This window comes from Bos indicus x Bos taurus, chromosome 2, assembly GCF_003369695.1.
Source record: "Bos indicus x Bos taurus breed Angus x Brahman F1 hybrid chromosome 2, Bos_hybrid_MaternalHap_v2.0, whole genome shotgun sequence".
NCBI lineage: Eukaryota > Metazoa > Chordata > Mammalia > Artiodactyla > Bovidae > Bos > Bos indicus x Bos taurus.
Window position 1 is genome coordinate 124,555,466 of NC_040077.1, and position 20,881 is coordinate 124,576,346.

Sequence of the window (20,881 nt, forward strand, 5' to 3'; positions counted from 1 at the left end):
TTAAAATTTCGCTAAGGGTTCTGGGAACCCATTGCCGGTTAACGCCCCTAATCTGGCTCAGCGGCATCTCGCGATACTAGAGTCTTCCCGCACTACCTTGAAGGAGGATGCAGGTTACAGCCAGTGCGTGTTTTTAAGTGTTTAGGCGTATAGTTTGGAGAAGGCAATGGCACCCCACTCCAGTACTCTTGCCTGGAAAATCCCATGGGCGGAGGAGCCTGGTAGGCTGCAGTCCATGGGGTCGCTACGAGTCGTACACGACTGAGCGACTTCACTTTCACTTTTCACTTTCATGCATTGGAGAAAGAAATGGCAACCCACTCCAGTGTTCTTGCCTGGAGAATCCCAGGGACGGGGGAGCCTGGTGGGCTGTCGTCTCTGGGGTCGCACAGAGTCGGACATGACTGAAGCGACTTAGCAGCAGCAGGCATATAGTTAGTAGTAGTAGGTCAGTCGCTCAGTGGTGTACGACTCTTTGCGACCCCATGGACTGCAGGACACCAGGCTTCCCTGTCCATCACGAAGTCTCGGAGCTTACTCAGTTTTATGTCCATCGCATCGATGATGCCATCCAACCATCTCATCCTCTATCATCCCCTTCTCCTCCTGCCTTCAGTCTTTCCCAGCATCAGGGTCTTTTCCCATTGAGTCAGTTCTTCACATCAGGTGGCCAAAGTATTGGAACTTCATCTTCAGCATCAGTCCTTCCAATGGATGTTCAGGGTTGATTTCCTTTAGGATTGACAGATTTGATCTCCTTGCAGTCCAGGGGACTCGCTAGAGTCTTCTGGAACACCACAGTCCAAAAGCATCAATTCTTCAGCGGTCAGCTTTCTTTATGGTCCAACTCTCACATCTATACATGATTACTGGAAAAACCATAGCTTTGCCTGGAGGGGCCTTTGTCCGCAAGGTAATGTCTCTGCTTTTTAATATGCCGTCTATGTTTGTCATAGCTTTTCTTACAAGGAGCAAGCATCTTTTAATTTCATGGCTGCAGTCACCATCCGCATTGATTTTGGAGCCCAAGAAAATAAAATCTGTCACTGTTTCCACCTGTTTGCTATGAAGTGATGGGACTGGATGCCATGATCTTCGTTTTTTCAATGTCGAGTTTTAAGCCAACTTTTTTCACTCTCCTCTTTCACTTTCATCAAGAGGCTCTAGTTCCTCTGCTTTCTGCTATAAGGGTGGTGTCATATGCATATATGAGGTTACTGATATTTCTCCTGGCAATCTTGGTTCCAGCTTGTGCTTCATCCAGCCTGGCATTTCTTATGATGTACTCTGCATTTAAGTTAAAGAAGCAGGATGACAATATGCATCCTTGACGTACATATGCATCCTTGACGTACTCCTTTCTCAATTTGGAACCAGTGTGTTGTTCCCTGTCTGGTTCTAACTGTTGCTTTCTTGACCTGCATACAGATTTCTCAGGAGGCAGGTTAAGTGAGTGAAAATCACTCAGCCGTGTCCGACTCTTTGTGATCCCATGGGCTATAGAGTTCATGGAATTCTCCAGGCCAGAATACTGGAGTGGGTAGCCTTTTCCTTTCTAGGGGATCTTCCCAACCCAGGGATCGATTCCAGGTCTCCCACATTGCAGGCGAATTCTTTACCAGCTGAGCCACCAGGGAACCCCACTCTAGAAGAATTTTCCACAGTTTGTTGTGATCCACAACACAAGGTTTAGTGTAGTCAGCGAAGCGGGTGGTTTTTTTTTTTTTTTTCTGGAATTCTCTAGCTTTTTCTATAATTCAGTGGATGTTGGCTATTTGATTTCTGGTTTGTCTGTCTTTTCTAAATCTAGCTTGAACATCTGGAAGTTCACATACTGTTGAAGCTTAGCTTGGAGAATTTTGAGCATTACTTTGTAAACAGTGCCACTCTTCTCTATTTTTAAAAATAGTTATTTTTAATACAAATATATTATCAATTAATATAATGGATTATTATTTTGAAATGTATCATAAATATTTTGAAATTTTCTCAGTTTTTAGTACAGTAAGTATCAATAGGTATCACCTACAGATACAACAGTTCTTTGGGGTTTTGAGTAATGTTGTAAATTATGAAGGGGTCACGAAACAAAAAGGTTTGAGAACTAACAGTTTAGAGAAAGAAAGACAAATAATTCTACTTTTCTGGTGATATTATGAGTATTCAGTTGCCTTTCAATCACTCGTTCAATATTTCCATAGTGAATATGACAATTTGCTAGACATTGTGCTAGACACTGGAAATTGAGATGAACTACTTTTTCGGTCCTTGAGAACTCAAGAGTGGAGGAAACAGACATGACAGCAAATTATCTTACTACTTGATAAGTGATGTATGGCATAAATACGGTATTCTGAGGATAGAGCAATTGAAAAATTGGCTAAAGGCTGAGAGGGTTTTCCTGGGGAGTTAAAATTTGAGCTAAAACTTGAAGGAATAGTAGAAGAAAGTGTTAAGTCGCTCAGTCATGTTCAACTCTTTGAGACCCCATGGACTGTAGCCCGCCAGGCTCCTCTGTCCATGGAATTCTCCAGGCAAGAATACTGGAGTGGGTTGGCATTCCCTTCTCTGGGGAATCTTCCCGACCCAGGGACTGAACCCAGGTCTCCTGAATTGCAGGCCTATTCTTTACCATCTGAGCCATTCTTTACCAGCTGAGGGCTTCCCTTGTGGTTCAGCTGCTCAAGAATCTGCCTGCAATGCGAGAGACCTGGGTCTGATCCCTGGGTTGGGAAGATCCCCTGAAGAAGGGAAAGGCTATCCACTCCAGTATTCTGGCCTGGAGAATTCCATGGATGGTATAGTCCATGAGGTTGCAAAGAGTCAGACATGACTAAGTGGTTTTCACGTCACTTCACTTACCGGCTGAGCCACAAGGGAAGCCCAAGAATACTGGAGTGGGTAGCCTATCTCATTTCCAGCAGATCTTCCCTTCCCAGGAATTGAACTAGGGTCTCCTGCATTGCAGGCAGATTCTTAGTAGAAGACTAGCAGAAGGTTGTAGAAGAATAGTAGAAGGGTGAAGTGCAAATGATGACAGCATTCTTGGCTGAGGAACTGGCGGGTCTGTGGTCTCCCAGAAAGGGTAAGGGGTCAGCTTGATTAGGAACATCAAAAGAACTGCCTGGACTTCTCATGAGCATGAGAAGTAGTCAAGAGCTGAATACAAAATATCTTGTAGTCCAAGCAAAGTTTAAATTTTACCCTGTAGGTATCTAAGGGGCAGTAAGGTTTTTTTTAATTTACAAAAAATTTTTGACTGTGCTGGGTCTTCATTGTTGGGCTCAGGCTTTCTCTACTTGGGTGAGCAGGGGCTACTCCCTAGTTGGGGTGCACAGGTTCTAGGGTGCTCAGGCTTCAGTAGTTGTGGCACACAGGCTTAGTTGTTCCCAGGTAGGCAGAATCTTCCTGGACCACGGATTGATCCCATGTCCCTTGCACTGGCAGGCTGAATCTTAACCACTGGACCACCAGGGAAGTCCTAGGGGCTAATAAGTTTTGAAATAAAAGGATTGCTATGACTGTCTTTGCCTTTTAGAACGGTAACTCTAGTGGCAGTATTGGAGGATGGATTGGAAGTTATAAAGTCCCGTTAAATTGTGCTGGCTCCCAACTTGAGTGGTAAATAAGGCAAGAGGAGATAAAGGAACTGAGACATTTCTGGGGTAGAGAATTCTGCAAGGTAAGAGAGGAACTTGCAAATATAGTAATACCAAAGTTTCAGATTTGGAATGCCGAACATAGTAATACCAAAGTTTCACATTTGGGATGCTGAACATATTATGATCTCTAATTCTGATAATTGATAAAGTAGGCGGTAGAGGTAGTGAGTAAGGTCCACACATGAGGTGCATGTTTTTGTTGTTGTTGTTAACCTCATTTTTTATTGAGTTGTGAACTGCTGCACAAACACTTCTAGAGACAACACATGACCTCAAGAAGGTAATGGCAGTTTGAGGTCTCTTTGGAGGGCTAGCAGAAGGAAGATATGGGAGCAGGTGGAGCCCAATGACTCAAGCAGTTCTGACTCATGGTTTCTCTTAACCCTAGGTAAAGGGTGGTATGCTAAACAAGACCAGCCTCTGAAGTGAAAAGTACAAGGTGAGTCATTGGTGGGGCCATCTGGATTGAAACTGGGCTGCTTGCCAGAGTGGAATACATGAGCTACAAATTGTCCTATTTTTGTGATGTCAGCCTAAGGCCTAATTATATCTGGTCCATATACAGTAAGTCCCTTTAGGGACAATTGGTCAGGATGCACTTGGTTTTCCTTGAATATATAAAGGATGATTATATAATTTGCTTTGACTTGGGGGAGGTAACTTTACCTCTGAAGTTCTTCACTGGTTAAATGAGTGTATTTTTACTTACCTCCCAGACTAGGTGGGATTAATAAAACCTAGAGGTACACACTGTGGGGTTCACAGTTGGCTTTCAACTCTGAAGCTTATTCATTTTCTACAGTTTATACAGACAGACACAAACATTACTGACCTTCATCTCTGGCTGCGTTTAATGTTCTTACTATAACTTTTCTCCCTCATTTACTTCTCATTTAGGATGTCTAGCAATATTTTAGGGACCTCCCCTCCCCCCCTTTTCAGCTGTGCTGTGCAGCATGCAGGATCTTAGTTCCTTGAGCAGGATCAAACCTGTGCCCCTGCAATGGGAGCATGGAAGTCTATACCATTAGACTGCCAGGGAAGTCTCTGAGGAATCATTTTTAACCTACCTTAAAACTTCTGGAATGAGGTAGAACATAAAAAAGAAATACTACATACCAAAATAATATAATTTGTTCTTTTTAATTCTAAAATACATTAATAATTAATATTGATAGGAAGACTGATATACAATGCAATTATTTATTTTACAAGGAGATTCTGTACATCAGGGAAGCATCTTGAAGTACAATACAACAGACTTCTATTTCTTCTTTACATTATGATTGTGAATTGTTACTTACATGGAAGGAGAACACAAAATCCACTTTATATATATATATATTTATATAAACACCTGAAAGGACTTGACTCCCAAAGTAACTTGTTTCAAAAGAACATGAGTGAGATGAAAGATGAATTAGATTCCTTGGTGGCACACAGGAAGCAAACAAGTAGCTCAGGAAATCAAATCCTGTTTCAAGCTTGGCACATTAAGGGAAAGGAAGGGAGTGAATGGGGTGTGAAAAATGTCATCTGAAGCCACAGAGGATGCTGGCAAAAGCCAAGTAGTCTCCAAACCAACAAGATAGAAAGGTTAGAAGTTAACGCTTCATGTGTGGTCACCTTATATACACACCTCTAACAACTTTGTAGAATCATCTCTTTATCTTCCCTCAGTCATCCCAAACGTCAAGGAGCTGCAGGAGATGTAAGCCCAGTGTATCTCCATAGCCATAAAGCACTTGACAGTTACCGAGAAATCCAAACACCTCCCTGTTCCCCATACAGAGAGAAGCTACTACCTTTTAAGGTCACTTTAGCCTTGTTTTGACCTGATATTCTGATTCTTCAGCAAACCTTACATGGACGCAAAAGGAGGAACAGAGAAACATCTACTGAAAGAGCAGAGACAGGACAAGGACTGGCAGAAGAAGTCAGAAGAAATCCATGAAACAGCCACGATTTTCTGAACATTCAGGGGGAAAAGCCACATTCATAAAGTTTAATAGGAACTTTTTTTCCCTTCCACTTAGAATGGGTAGGAATTAGAGGGACATAGTAAGGCATATGGTTTTCAACAAAAATTCAAAGAAAGCAACTGAATCGTGTGTTTCAGGAAATCATATTAATATATATTACACATATAAAAGGGTGTGGGGGCTGAGCCAATGCCCAGGCACCAACTGCGCTGGCTGCAGCTTGGAAGAGGAGGGCTGAGTGAGGTGGCAGCTGCCAGACAGGGTGAGCAGGAGGGTCAGTGTTGGGAGTTAAGAGGAAGCGCGGCAGGAGAGGGCGACCAGTCCTGAGGAACAGAGAGGAGCGGTGGGTCATGGTCGCGCCGCTCCCACCTGCTTCTCCAAGGACCTTTTTCTGTCTAGTCCCCACACCCCCAGGACCTTGCAGTGATTCTGGCTGGAACCGTGGGGGCTGACAGCACACGAGTGCTCCCGCAGTGCTCCTGCTGTAGGGGAGAGAATGCATCTGTTGGTTAGAATGATTTAGAGTTATCATCTGGTACAACAAAAACACAACAGTCTAAACAACTTGAGCCATGAGTCAGTTTTCTGCCAAGTTGGCCTTAATGTAAAGGCCCTTTTTGGTTTTGTTTTTATATATAGAAAACATATATGCTGTCTCATTTTCCCAACTTGGAATCTAGTTGCAGCTCAAGACTGTTTAACAGATAGGAAAACTGTTAAGCTCCCATCATTTCTTCACAATTTTTTAAAAAAATACAAATCAGAATAATTTGTGCCAAAAGAAGAACATGTCAGATCCTGAGCTTCTCCCGGGCTGGGTTGCCTGAAGAGGACTGTATTGCTGTATTACAAAAAGTACAGTGCAGGGCTTTTAGCTGACATGCCAGTGGGAAATGAAGGCATCTCCCTGGAGATGGGGGCCCCATTTCCTAGAAGGTTGGGGGCCTCCAGCAGGTTTCCCCCATCACCAACTGGATGTGATGGCTAGAATTTAGCATCTATACAGGTGGGTCTCACAATAGGACAGGGCTGGTAAGGCCAATGGTGCAAACTGTGCCTTAGCACAGGCAGTCATCGTGGGTGAGGTTCAGCCAATAAAACTTGGAACCTGCACGTGACCCAGAACATTGAGGCTGGTGAGGGAAGACCCCTCAGGTATGCTGCATCATTACAAGGTTCAAAAGCACTGACAAAGTGTTCAGTTTTGCCCAAGGCAGCACGTGAGAATCCATTCCAGTGAAATGCTACATTCATCGAAGTGCTGTTCACTCCAGAACTGTAGCCCAGAGGACTCAATTCTGGCTGTGCTGGGAAGTGCTGAAGCTCCCTCCGTGCCTCTCTGCACACTGAAGCAGCCCTGTGTTGGGGGGTTGTTAGATCCTCTCTCAAACTTCAGCATCACGGACGGTGGTAGCTAAAAGAAATGATCAGAAAGAGCCAGGTTACCAGATGTTGCAGACTACTTTGCTATGACAGTTGACTCTTGAACAACAGGGTCCAACAACTGCACAAGTCCAATTTTATGTACATTTTTTTCAGTAGTAAATACCACAGAACTATATGATTGAATTGGATGTATAGGAAATGGAACCATGGATACAGAGGAGCCACATATAGGGAGGGCAGCTATAAATCATATGTGGATTTTCAACTGAACTGCTTAGAGGGTTGTGGGCACCCCAACTTCTGCATTGTTCACAGGTCAACTGTATTATCTTAAAAATAAAGAAATGCTATGTTCTAATTGAAAAACAAAAAACAAAAAAAACTGCCTCTCCTCCACTCTAACCCTACCTGACATTTCTGTAGCATCTGATACTCCTGACCATCTTCTTTTCTTCTTGAAACTTCTTTTGACTTCTGTAACACTATGTTTTCCCTAGTTTTCCTTCTTTTTCAATTGCTTTTCCTCAATCTGCTTTCCAGATTCATTTTCTTCCGTCCATCATTTAAATATAAAGCACTTTTCTCCTTAAGAACTACTATCTTTTCTCATAAATTTGAATCTTTATATCTTCTTTTCCTCCCTGGACTCTAGGCTGAATAGCCAACTGTTTTCTAGGCAGCTCCCTTCAATGTGTCATAGGCTCAACATATATAATTGACTTTCTAGTTTGTTCACTGTCTGTTTTCTTCTTTTAGAACAAAAGCTCCTTAAGGACAGGGATTTTACCTTATTCTCTGCTATATCCCAAGCACCTAGCACTGTATCTATCATGTAGTGGGTGCTGAATAAATATTTACTGAATAAATGTCCTAAACTGTTCACTGAATTCCTTATAGACTAACCAGTCCTCAAAAATCATGTTAGAAATCAAAGAGTCATTTCAATTACTTCCTTTAATTTGTCCCTGGAATCAACAGAGTGCCAACTCTGGTTGATTCTATGCATGAAATGTCTTTCAAATTTATCTTCCCTGGTTCGCACTAGCAGCATGCTTAGTCTATTTCAGTTGCTTCCTAACTGGTCTCCTTGCTGCTGGTCTCTTCATTCTTCCAAATCCCCTTCCAAACTTCCACCAGGGTTTGTTCGCAAATACATGATCCCCAGAGGTTCCAACATCCTCACCTAAGAGCCAAAGCTCTCCAGAACCTGACCGTAACCCATCTTGCTAGTTTCACCTTTACCATGCTGCCCCCATCTGTCCTCTGCTCCAGCTCCATGTTCTGTTACAAAGAGCACACATTTTCCTGCCTCTCGAAGTCCCACTATAGCTGGCAGGTTTGCTTACCATCTTCCTTCCTTCCTTCTTTTTAATAAAACATTTATGGTGGGGCTACGACTTCATTGCTGTGCATGGGCTTTCTCTAGTTGTGGTGAGCGGGGGGCTTCTCACTGCAGTGCCTTCTATTATTGCAGAACACAAGCTTTAAGAGCTTGGGCTTGGTGGCTGTGGCACCAGGCTTGGTTGCCCTGGTAGAACATAGAATCTTCCCAGACCGGGGATCGAACCTGTATCCCCTACATTGGCAGGTGGATCCTTAACAACTGGACCACCAGGGAAGTCCCCTTCCTTCCTTCTCGTGCAAATAAATTATTTTACATAATGTAAGATGTAGCTTAAACGTCATTTTCTTTATGACTTTCTTGTACTGTTGCTCACTATGGTACTTTATTACTACTAAAAATAGCTAATACTGACAAGACCTTCTAGAACTAACACCCAAAAAAGATGTCCTTTTCACTATAGGGAACTGAAATGCAAAAGTAGGAAGTCAAGAAACACCTGGAGTAACAGGCAAATTTGGCCTTGGAGTACACAATGAAGCAGGGCAAAGGCTAATAGAGTTCTGCCCAGAGAACGTACTGGTCATAGCAAACACCCTCTTCCAACAACACAAGAGAAGACTCTACACATGGACATCACCAGATGGTCGACACCAAAATCAGATTGATTATATTCTTCGCAGCCAAAGATGGAGAAGCTCTATACAGTCAGCAAAAACAAGACCAGGAGCTGACTGTGGCTCAGATCATGAACTCCTTATTGCCAAATTCAGACTTAAATTGAAGAAAGTAGGAAAACCACTAGACCATTCAGGTATGACCTAAACCAAATCCCTTATGATTATACAGTGGAAGTGAGAAATAGATTTAAGGGACTAGATCTGATAGATAGAGTGCCTGATGAACTATGGACTGAGGTTCGTGACACTGTACAGGAGACAGGGATCAAGACCATCCCCAAGGAAAAGAAATGCAAAAAAGGAAAATGGCTGTCTGGGGAGGCCTTACAAATAGCTGTGAAAGGAAGAGAAGCGAAAAGCAAAGGAGAAAAGGAAAGATATACCCATTTGAATGCAGAGTTCCAAAGAATAGCAAGGAGAGATAAGAAAGCCTTCCTCAACAATCAATGCAAAGAGAGAGAACAATAGAATGAGAAATACTAGAGATCTCTTCAAGAAAACCAGAGATACCAAGGGAACATTTCATGCAAAGATGGGCTCAATAAAGGATAGAAATGGTATGGATCTAACAGAAGCAGAAGATATTAAGAAGAGGTGGCAAGAATACACAGAAGAACAGTACAAAAAAGATCTTCACGACCCAGATAATCACAATGGTGTGATCATTCACCTAGAGCCAGACATCCTGGAATGTGAAGTCAAGTGGGCCTTAGAAAGCATCACTACGAGCAAAGCTAGTGGAGGTGATGGAATTCCAGTGAGCTATTTAAAATCCTGAAATATGATGCTGTGAAAGTGCTACACTCAATATGCCAGCCAATTTGGAAAACTCAACAGTGGCCACAGGACTGGAAAAGGTCAGTTTTCATTCCAATGCCAAAGAATGCTCAAACTACAGTACAATTGCACTCATCTCACACACTAGTAAAGTAATGCTCAAAATTCCCCAAGCCAGGCTTCAGCAATACGTGAACTGTGAACTTCCAGATGTTCTAGCTGGTTTAAGAAAAGGCAGAGGACCAGAGATCAAATTGCCAACATCCGCTCGATCACTGAAAAAGCAAAAGAGAGCCAGAAAAACATCTACTTCTGCTTTATTGACTATGCCAAAGCCTTTGACTGTGTGGATCACAATAAACTGTGGAAAATTCTGAAAGAGATAGGAATACCAGACCACCTGACCTGCCTCTTGAGAAACCTGTATGAAGGTCAGGAAGCAACAGTTAGAACTGGACATGGAACAACAGACTGGTTCCAAAGAGGAAAAGGAGTACGTCAAGGTTGTATATTGTCACCCCGCTTATTTAACTTATATGCAGAATACATCATGAAAAACGCCGGGCTGGAAGAAGCACAAGCTGGAATCAAGATTGCCAGGAGAAATATCAATAACCTCAGATATGCAGATAACACCACCCTTTTGGCAGAAAATAAAGAACTAAAGAGCCTCTTGATGAAAGTGAAAGAAGAGAGTGAAAAAGTTGGCTTAAAGCTCAACATTCAGAAAACGAAGATCATGGCGTCTGGTCCCATCACTTCATGGCAAATAGATGGGGAAACGGTGGAAACAGTGGCTGACTTACTTTGCCAACAAAGGTCCGTCTAGTCAAGGCTATGGTTTTTCCAGTGGTCATGTATGCATGTGAGAGTTGGACTATAAAGAAAGCTGAGCCCTGAAGAATTGATGCTTTTGAACTGTGGTGTTGGAGAAGACTCTTGAGAGTCCCTTGGACTGCAAGGAGATCCAACCAGTCCATCTAAAGGAGATCAGTCCTGGGTGTTCATTGGTAGGACTGATGTTGAAGCTGAAACTCCAATACTTTGGCCACCTGATGCAAAGAGTTGACTTATTTGAAAAGACCCTGATGCTGGGAAAGATTGAGGGCAGGAGGAGAGGGGGATGACAGAGGTTGAGATGGTTGGATGGCATCACCAACTGAATGGACATGGGTTTGGGTGAACTCCGGGAGCTGGTGATGGACAGGGAGGCCTGGCATGCTGAGGTTTACAGGGTCGCAGCGTCTGACACAACTGAGTGACTGAAGAACTGAACTGAATACTGACACAGGCAGGAAATGGTGGAGGTGGGACATGAAACCCGACAGTTTCAGCCCTCAGAATGGCTAAGGCATTTATCATATTGACTGTACAGAGTGGTATACACATCTTTTCCCAGCTTAGACTATAATCTCCTTACTGACAAGTACGGCTTGTTATTGAGGTCATATTACAGTGCCCTGAATGGCACAACTGTTGTTCAAAGAAGCTGCCTTCTCTAATTCTGTCATAGTTCAGTACAAAAAAATTATGTAGTTAAAATAACCATTTGTTCTGTATTTTTATTGAAAAATGTTTAATATTTTGTCTTCCAACTTTGCTTGTTCCTTCTTTTTACAGCAAACTGTAATTGTCATCATACCTTCTTTTTTTTTTTTTTCATACCTTCTTTCATTTAGCCTCTTCTTATAAGTGTTTTGAGAGTCACCTAGATACTTCTACAGATTCCATTTGTGGCTACCTGAGTCTTTAGGTATGGGCTGGGGCCTTAATCACAACAGTAATTCCAAATCAGAATGCTTCTTGGGTGCTTTGTGGCTTTTTCCATGATGTTTATACACTAAACTGGTAAGATCAACTGTGCTAAAAAGGACTGAAACCAGAGGGGGCAGGTTCCTTTCCAGCTTAGCAACCATTCCGTATCCATAACCTGGGACAGTGAGGTGCAGAAAAGAGAGCACCCAACTGCTTTTAGTCATTCATTGCTTTTCCCACATCCTGGTTGTGCAAGTCAAGCACCTTACTTAACCCTTTTGAGTCTTATTTCCTCATTAATAAAATGGGGATATGAACACACCTGGTATGTTTACTGCAAGTAACAAGTAAGATATAAAATACATAAAATGCCATACTCCATAAGGCATGAACTATGCCTCTTAGTTCTCATCTCTTTCTCTTAATATAGTCTTTGTGCAGTTGACACCGAGTGTTCTTTTAACTATGTCTTTAGAATCCTTTCAAGCTGAACAACTCTGCCTCGTTTGCTTTTTGGTGGAGTTCTACTTAGCTTCCAGTATTTAGGTCTTACCGTGTAAAATGTTTACTCTCCTCATGAACTTCCATCTCTGAGCTTTTAAACTCATTTAATTCTTTCCTTATGGCAGCCTGTAGAGTAGAAACAAAAATGTTTCAGCATCTTCTGTCTGCTACAACAGCAACAGCGTGCTTTGTCATCTGATCTCTCCTGTGCTTAACTCTGACCAGGCAACCCAGAGAGAGGGAAGAAGTCAGGTGAACACAGAGTTCTGTGTATGGCTCTGAGCCTGATGCACATTGCCTTCCTGACAACCTCTGTCTCATAATAAACCTGAAATCTCCAGTTAAATCAAAACCCTTGAAGAGCTCAAAAGAGAGACTGTAGCTTTTACAGTTTCCCAAGCATGTAAAAATGCTTTCCCTGTTATAAAAGTGAAATATGGGTAATTACTAAAATATACCACCCAAACTCCCTCCAATGAAACATAACTCCCGTTAAAAAATATGCTTTATTTCCTTGCAGCTTTTTGTACCCTGCAATACAGCAGGGATTTTCTCTTCAGTAAGTTTTGGTGACGATGTCCATGTTTTAGTTTGTACTTCTTGGTATTTTGTATCATAATTAGATACTTCACATTATACAAGAAGTAGAAATTTTGTTTATGGTTCCCCGTTCTAGTTGATGTCTTGTGTCCTTCAAATAAAGAGAGACAGACAAATGACAGATACCTTGTCAGCAGGGGTCAGTTTGGTCCAAGGTTTGTCAGCTCGCCGGTCATAATCGTGAGCATCTGTCACTTCCACGTATTCATTAAACCTCAGAATCTTCCTGGCAAGTAGTTCAGCCACAGTTGGCCTTTGACTGAGCTGAAAGAAATGGAGGCCCTCAGTTCACTATGCCAGGAGTCAGGCATCAATCATGCATTCAAACTGCTTTTAATCCAGAGCTTCAACTTTCACTGCAAAACAGAATCACCTTGGGACCTTTAAACACGACTGATCTCTGGGTCCATCCTCAGATTCTGAGTATCAGGAATTTGTTTAACTCCATGATGCACAGCCAAGATTGAGAACGAAGAATTGCTATTAAACCAGTATAACCAGTGCTTCTCAAACTTTAACAGGCATACAAACCATTTGGGGATATGGTTAAAGTGTAGATTCTGACTAAGCAGATTTGGAGTGGGGCCTGAGATTCTGTAGCTCTTACAAATCCCAGGTGATGCCAGTGCTGCTGGTCCGTGGACCACATGTTGGGCAGCAAAAGGGTCCAGGCTACAAATTCACATCTAAGACACTAGAAGGTGAATCCACTGAATATGAAAGCAGTATCTATTAATGAGGGACATTAAGGGTGAATTTCCTGTCAACGTGAGTAATGCCCAAGACACCAGATTCTGTAACAAATTAAGATTTAAGGGTGAACAATGAGTTAACCTGCTCAATCTGAAGCCTTTAAATCCTGTGATGGCCTTTAGCCACCCGCAATCTACCAAGGATAATTCGTCTGGTCCTGGGGAAGGGGAGAAGTAGGAAAAATCAGGAGGAGATGTCTAGTTTCCTCGCTTTCCTGGGGATTCCCGTACATTTTAAAAAATATCTACAGAACGCAGACCAATTCTAAGAATCTACAGGAGGTAATTACCAACTAATAATGAGGGAGGCAAAGGAAAAATGGCTTACTCCCAGAGTTTAAGGGCTAAACAAGCCTGCAACAGAAATGATTCTACCCTAACTGATTTGGGACCAATGAGAAAATCTTACTTGGTTTTTCACACTTTTCAGGTGTAACTAAGGGTCAATTCAGTTGTTTCTCTCATTAGAATATGAGGTTTGCCTTGGAAAAACAAGCACTACACACTCTTCCTGTTACTGTGTCCATACTCCCGCAGGTTTTAGTTGATACCAAAATTCCAGGTCTACTAAAGAAAAGGTCAAAACGTGTGCAAATATTTACTGAACACCTTCATGTGCCAGGCTTTCTTTAAATAGTTAAAAAAAAAAAAAAAAGTTCTTGTAATGCTGTATTGTTTTCTATATTTTCATCATGTGTTCTGTTTTCACAGAAACCTATGGCAATTCAAGTCAAATTCATTTCTTTCCAGTCAAACAGGCCATTCACACACCAGACACAGACTGAGACTGAACACCTGGGGAGCGTACCTTTCTAGTGAGCCGACGTTTAATTTCTCGTTTTTCTGCCTGACGATCAGCTTCATTTTTAGCTACAGTTGATAGTCAGAAACAAAGAATATTACTTCAGAATGGCAATCAGCATATCAAACTTTTCAGTGATTACACACAGATAATTCTCACAGGCTCCGAGTCAGAATAAATACTAACTGTGGGCTCAAGACAATTTTCTTGTCAACTGGTGTAGTCAAACACTGGGTCGGCCAAATGCCCAAGGTAGGTGCAGGATACTATGAGACTATTAAAATACAGTTTTCTGGAGCATTCCAGTACACAAAACAATATCATAATGATTTTCTGTAAAGGAAGCTTGGGGAACTACGTTCCTTCAGGGGGAAAAATTAAGAATACTCCTTCCTTGGCTGGAATACTCTGCTCGGCCCTTGTTGAAAAATGCTTTTCTGTTATGTATATTAAAGTCAGAAATACACAAGGAAAATCTACACAACTTCGTTTCCATATCTGGACTCACGTTGTAGTATGTTCCGTTGTTCTAGTTCTTCTGGTGTTGGTCTCTGACTCAGTCGTCTAAAAAGGAGATAAACAGGAGTTTTGTCTATGTTAAATCACCCAACCCTGTTTATACAGACCTGTTTTGGTCTTAGTTTATGTTAGCCCCTACACTAGAAAGAAATTAAAAAATTTTCAGTTTTTGTTTATGAAACATTTTTCACACTGAAAGTGTTAATACATATATTACAATGTAAAAAGGGACTATACCAGCAAACAGGAGACTAGCTTTGATGCCAACAAGTTCTGTCACCACAGAAAAGCTTAGTTAGACTCTGAGTGTACTCATGTGTAAAATGAACATTTGGACTGCTTTTGTGACTCCCAAACAGATCTGCTCCTTCAGCATATGGGTTAACACAGATCCTCAAAGATATTAATAAAGATTCTGATTTTGAGGACTGAGATTTTATGAGTATGTGTGTACATACACATATATAAATATTTGTAATGCTTCCCATATGACTGATTCCCCTCATTTTACTTATTTATTTAAACTTTTACTTTTTGGCCATGCCTTGTAGCATGTGGGATTTTAGGTCCCCAACCAGGGCTCGAACCTGTATCCCTTGCATTGGGAGCATGGAGTCTTAACCATTGGATCACCAGGGAAGCCCCTCTCTTTTTTAAATTTTTATTTTGAAGCACTACTTTTTATTATTTGTTTTTGCCTGTGCTGGGTCTTCATTGCTGCGGGCAGGCCTTCTCTAGCTGCGGTGGCAGGGGCTTCTCACTGCGGCGGTTTCTCTTGTTGGGGAGTATGGGCTCTAGGAAGCAAAGGCTCAGTAGGTGTGGCCCATGGGCTTAGAATTCCCTGTACCCTGCACTGGCAGGAAGATTCTGATCAACTGGTCCACCAGGGAAGTCTTTCTTTTGATTTTTAAACCAGTGGTTTAGGAACCACTGGAATTTAAACTTGTCTCTTTTGGAGTTATATTCTGTAAAACCTATGATTTCAATTTTGGTCCTCTCGGAAATATTGATGAAGTTTCTTATTTCATTCCCAGATCTGCGATGTTATTCACCAATGAAAACTTGTCACTTCTAGAAACAAAGTTCTTCAATTCTTACTCTTAATGTATAATTCTCAACAGTATCTAATTATGTGCTAGTAACTCTTTAGTTGCATGGAAAACTCCCAGGACCATTTTATATACAATTTACAATTATATGTATTTCAAAGTTTTTCTTGTCTCTCTGAACAAGACCATCTTTTTTCAACATTCATTAAAAAACACAACACCACAGCTTTACTAAGGTATAAATGACATACAATAAATTGCATGATTTGATATTCTGACATATGTATGTACCTGTAAAATCATCACTACAATCAAGGGAAGGAACACACCCATCATCCTTGGAATGATTTCCAGGGCTGCTGTAACAAGTTACCACAAAGTGGATGGCTTATGAAGAAGATCGCTCAGTCGTGTCCGACTCTTTGCGACCCCATGGACTGTAGCCTACCAGGCTCCTCTGTCCATGGGATTTCCCAGGCAATAGTACTGGAGTGGATTGCCATTTCCTTCTCTAGGGAACTTCCTGACCCAGGGATCGAACCCAGGTCTCCCATATTGTACACAGACGCTTAACCGTCTGAGCTACCAGGGAAATATTTATTCTCCCACAGTTCTGGAGGCCAGAGTCCAGAATCCAGGCGTTAGTAAGGCTGGTTCCTTCCGAAGTTTCTGAGGGAGAACTTGTTCCTGCCTCTCTCCCGGCTTCTGTGTTCTTCGGCTTTTAGATGCGTCAGCCTAGTTTCTGCCTTAGTCACCTAGCATTCGCCCTATGTGTGTCTGAGTCTCTGCGTCCCAATTTCCCTCCCCTTATGAGGACACCAGTCACTGGACTAGAGCCTACCCTAACTAATCTAGTATGTCGTTATTTTTCACTCACTAAGTCATGTCCAACTGCTTGCAACCCCATGGACTGCAGCATGCCAGGCTCCGCTGTATTTCACTTTCTTCCCAGAGTTTGCCCAGATTCATGTCCACTGAGTTGGTGATGCTATCTATCCATTTCATCCTCTGTTGCCCCTTTCTCGGGCCTTCAATCTTTCCCAGCATCAGGGTCTTTTCCTGTGAGTTGGCTCTTCGCGTCAGATGACCAATGTTCTGGAGCTTCAGCTTCAGCGTCAGTCCTTCCAATGAATATTCAGGGTTGATTTCCTATAGGATTGACCTGGTTTGATCTTGCAGCCCAAGAGACTCTCAAGAGTCTTCTCCAGCACCACAGTTCAAAATCATCCATTCTTCAGTGCTCAGCCTTCTTTATGGTTGCACTCTTATATTTGTAAGTGATTGCTCGTAAAACCATAGCTTTGACTATACGGACACTTTGTTGTCAGCAAAGTGATGTCTCTGCTTTTTAATGTGCTGTCTAGGTTTGTCATAGCTTTCCTTCCAAAGAGCAAGCATCTTTTAATTTCATGGCTGCAATCACCATCCACAGTGATTTTGGAGCCCAAGAAAATCCAGTATGACTTCATCTTAAATTGATTATATCTACACAGACCCCCTATCCAAATAAGGTCACATTCATAGGTACCATCTTTCCAGGCGGTGCAGTGGTAAAGAATTCATCTGCAATGAAGGAGTCAGGGGAGGCATGGGTTTGATCTCTGGGTTGGGAAGATCTTCTAGAGGATGAAATGGCAACCCACTCCAGTACTCTCTCTTGGAAAATGCCATGGACAGGAGAGCCTGGTGGGCTACAGTCCATGGTGTTGTAAAGAGTCGGACACAACACAGCACGTATGTACCATATGTACCAGAGATTAGGATTCATTTTGGGAGGTACAATTCTACCTACTATGACCTTCCTGACAAAGTCTCATTTCCTTTGTAATCACTGCCTTCCTGCCTCCAGGCAAACACGTATCTGCTCGGTTTACTCTCAGCCCTCCTGCCCCCAGGCAAACAATGACTTGTTTTATGTATAGTTTCCATTTTCTAAAATTTTATATAAAACCATACAGTATGCACTCTTTTTGTCTAGTTTTTTTTCACTCAGGATAATTACTGAGATCCATATAAGCAAAGGCATTATTAGTAGTTCATTCGTATTTACTGCTCTGTAGTATTCCATCATTCCTTTCCATTTCACATTATGCTCAAAATCCTTCAAGCTAGGCTTCAGCAGTACGTGAACTGGGATTTAGAAAAGGCAGAAGAACCAGAGCTCAAACTGGCAGCATTTGTTGGATCACAGAAAAAGCAAGGGAGTTCCAGAAAAACATCCACTTCTTCACAGGGGCTTCCCTGGTGGCTCAGACAGTAAAGACTCTGCCTCAAATGCTAGGAGACCCGGGTTTAATCCCTGGTCGGGAAGATCCCCTGGGAAAGAAAATGGCAACCCACTCCAGTATTCTTGCCCAGAGAATCCCATGGACAGAGGAGCCTGGTGGGCTACAGTCCATGGGGTCGCAAAGAATCGAACACAACTGAGTGACTGACACTCACTTTTCTACTTCACTGACTAGGCTAAAGCCTTTGACTTTTGTGGATCACAACAAACTGGAAAATTCTTAGAGATGGGAATACCAGACTACCTTACCTATCTCTTGAAAAACCAGTATGTGAGTTAAAAAGCAACAGAACCAGACATGGAACAACTGACTGGTTCAAAATTGGGAAAGAAGTATGTTAAGGCTGTATATTATCACCCTGCTTATATAACTTACACGCAGAGTACATCATATGAAATGCTGGACTTGATGAATCATAAGCTGGAATCAATACTGTTGGGAGAAATACCAACAACTTCAGATATGCAGATGGTAAGATTCTAATGGCAGAAGGTGAAGAGGCACTAAACAGCCTCTTGATGAGGGTGAAAGAGGAGAGTGAAAAAGCTGGTTTGAAACTCAACATTCAAAAAACTAAGATCAAAGCATCTAGTCCCATCACTTCATGGCAAATAGAAGGGGAAAAAGTGGAAACATTGACAGATATTATTTTCTTGGGCTCCAAAATCACTGTGGACGGTGACTGCAGCCATGAAATTAAAAGATGCTTGCTCCTTGGAAGGAAATCTATGAGAAACCTAGAGACTATATTAAAAAGCAGAGACATTACATTGCTGACAAAGATCCATCTAGTCAAAGCTATGGTTTTTCCAGTAATCATATATCGACGTGAGAGCTGGACCATAAAGAAGGCTGAGCACTGAAGAACTGATGCTTTTGAACTATGGTGCTGTAGAAGACATTTTTTTTTTAGCATTTTCATTTATTTGGCTGTACTTGGTCTTAATTGTGGCATTTGAGATCTAGTTCCCTGACCAGGGATCAAACCCAGGCCCCCTGCTCTGGGAGCATAGAATTTTAGTGACTGACCACCAGGGAGGTCCCTGGAGTGGAGTCTTGAGAGTCCCTTGAGCTGCAAGGAGATCAATCCAGTCCATCCTAAAGGAAATCAATATTCCTGAATATTCCTGAATATTCACTGGAAGGAGTAATGCTAAAGCTGAAGCTCCAATACTTTGGCCACCTGATATGAAGAGCTGACTCATTGGAAAAGACCCTGATGCTGGGAAAGACTGAAGGCAGGAGGAGCAGGGGCTGACACAGGATGGGATGGTTGGATGGCATCACTGACTCAATGGATGAGAGTTTGAGCAAAGTCCAGAAGATAGCAGAGGACAGGGAAGCCTGGTGTGCTGTAGTCCATGGGGTCACAGAGTCGGACACAACTGGGTGACCAAACAACAACAAATGATTAATGATGTTGAACATCTTTCCATATTCTTACTTGTCATCTGTGTATCTTTTTTCATAATGTGTCTTTTAAAGTCTTCTGCTTCCCCCACCTTTATTTCTGTTTCTAAATTTTTAAAAAAATTATAGTTTTTGGCTGAGCTGGGTCTTTGTTGCTGCACGTGGGCTTCTCTAGTTGTGGTGAGAGGGGACTACTCTCTAGTTGCGGCGTGCAGACTTCTCGTGTTGTGGCTTCTCTTGTTTGGAGCACGGGCTCTAGGGTTTGTGGGCTCCGTAGCTGTGTCGCACGGGCTTATTTCCCCTGAGGCATGTGGAAAAAGTATCTTTCAGAGAACAAAAAATTTTGATGAAGTGCAATTTATCAGTGTTTTTCTCTTAAGAATCATGCTTTGAGATCATATCTAAGAAAATTTTGTCTAAACCATATTCTTCTATATGAGTGAGTCTCTTCCTGGGCTGTCTCTTCTGTTCCATTGATTTCTTTGTTCATCCTCCTTTATGTCAATTTCATAGTGTTTAGGTAACTTTAGCTTTATAATATGTCTTAAAATAAGACAGTGTTAGTCCTCCAGTCCTGTTCTTTTTCATAGTTGCTTTATATTTCTGACAACTGTAGAATCTGTTTGTCAGTTAAAGTCCACTAAGGGGCATTTTGATTGGAACTGCATTAAATCTGATGTCTTGATAATACTGAGACTTGTGATCCATGAAAATGTTATTTCTCTCCATATATTTAGGTTTTCTTTACTTTCTTTACCATTATTTTATATTTTACAATGCACAGGTCTTACATAATCTTTCATCAGGTTTATCCACAATATTTAAAGGTTTTTTTATGGTATTGTAAATTGTTATTATAAATGTTAATCTCTCATATTTCTGCATTTCAATTTCAGACTATTCATGGCCAATGTTCAACAAGCTCTTCTAAGACTATTATGACCTGGGAAAAGATACTCAATGATGAGCAACTATCTGTGTAATAAAGCAAAAATGAATCTATTATCAAAGATTGCCATTTTTGGATAAAATGTACAATGTGTCAGGAATATAGTCAATAATAATGTAATATCTTTGTATCGAGACAGATGGTAACTAGATTCATTGTGGTGAGCATTTTGCAATGTATAGAAATATTAAACCACTATGCTGTGTACCAGGAACTAACATAGTATTGTAGGTCAACTATACTCCAAAAACCAAATAAATTCATGGAAAAAGAGATCAGATTTGTGGTTACCAGAGGCAGGGGGTGGGAGACAGGAAACTGGATGAAGGTGGTCAAAAGGTGTAAACTTTCAGTTATAAAATAAATATTAGGGAGGTAATATAGAATGTGATTAATATAATTAATATCTATGTTATATATATCA

General features: G+C 41.7%; 1 protein-coding gene and 1 long non-coding RNA gene across 10 annotated transcripts in view; one reads left to right on the top strand and one right to left on the bottom strand.

Moving 5' to 3' along the window:
* The first annotated feature begins 32 nt into the window (after positions 1 to 32).
* On the top strand, positions 33 to 20,700 carry LOC113878020. Of its 2 annotated transcripts, none has more exons than XR_003506887.1 (3): positions 33 to 123; positions 4,051 to 4,101; positions 20,405 to 20,700. It is a non-coding gene; the product is annotated as an uncharacterized LOC113878020 (long non-coding RNA). The 2 variants fall into 2 exon arrangements; XR_003506888.1 differs by lacking the exon at positions 33 to 123 and adding an exon at positions 880 to 913.
* Positions 4,787 to 20,881, bottom strand: part of PHACTR4 (phosphatase and actin regulator 4) — a 109,346-nt gene continuing 93,251 nt past the window's right edge. For all 8 annotated transcript variants that reach the window (XM_027518779.1, XM_027518763.1, XM_027518744.1 and 5 more), the window contains 5 exons: positions 14,751 to 14,806; positions 14,249 to 14,310; positions 12,815 to 12,952; positions 12,138 to 12,214; positions 4,787 to 7,058 (listed from right to left, as the gene is read on the bottom strand). In XM_027518779.1, coding sequence (XP_027374580.1) covers positions 7,043 to 7,058; positions 12,138 to 12,214; positions 12,815 to 12,952; positions 14,249 to 14,310; positions 14,751 to 14,806 — 349 coding nt within the window. In that variant the 3' untranslated portion in view covers positions 4,787 to 7,042. The remainder of the gene's footprint in view (positions 7,059 to 12,137; positions 12,215 to 12,814; positions 12,953 to 14,248; positions 14,311 to 14,750; positions 14,807 to 20,881) is intronic.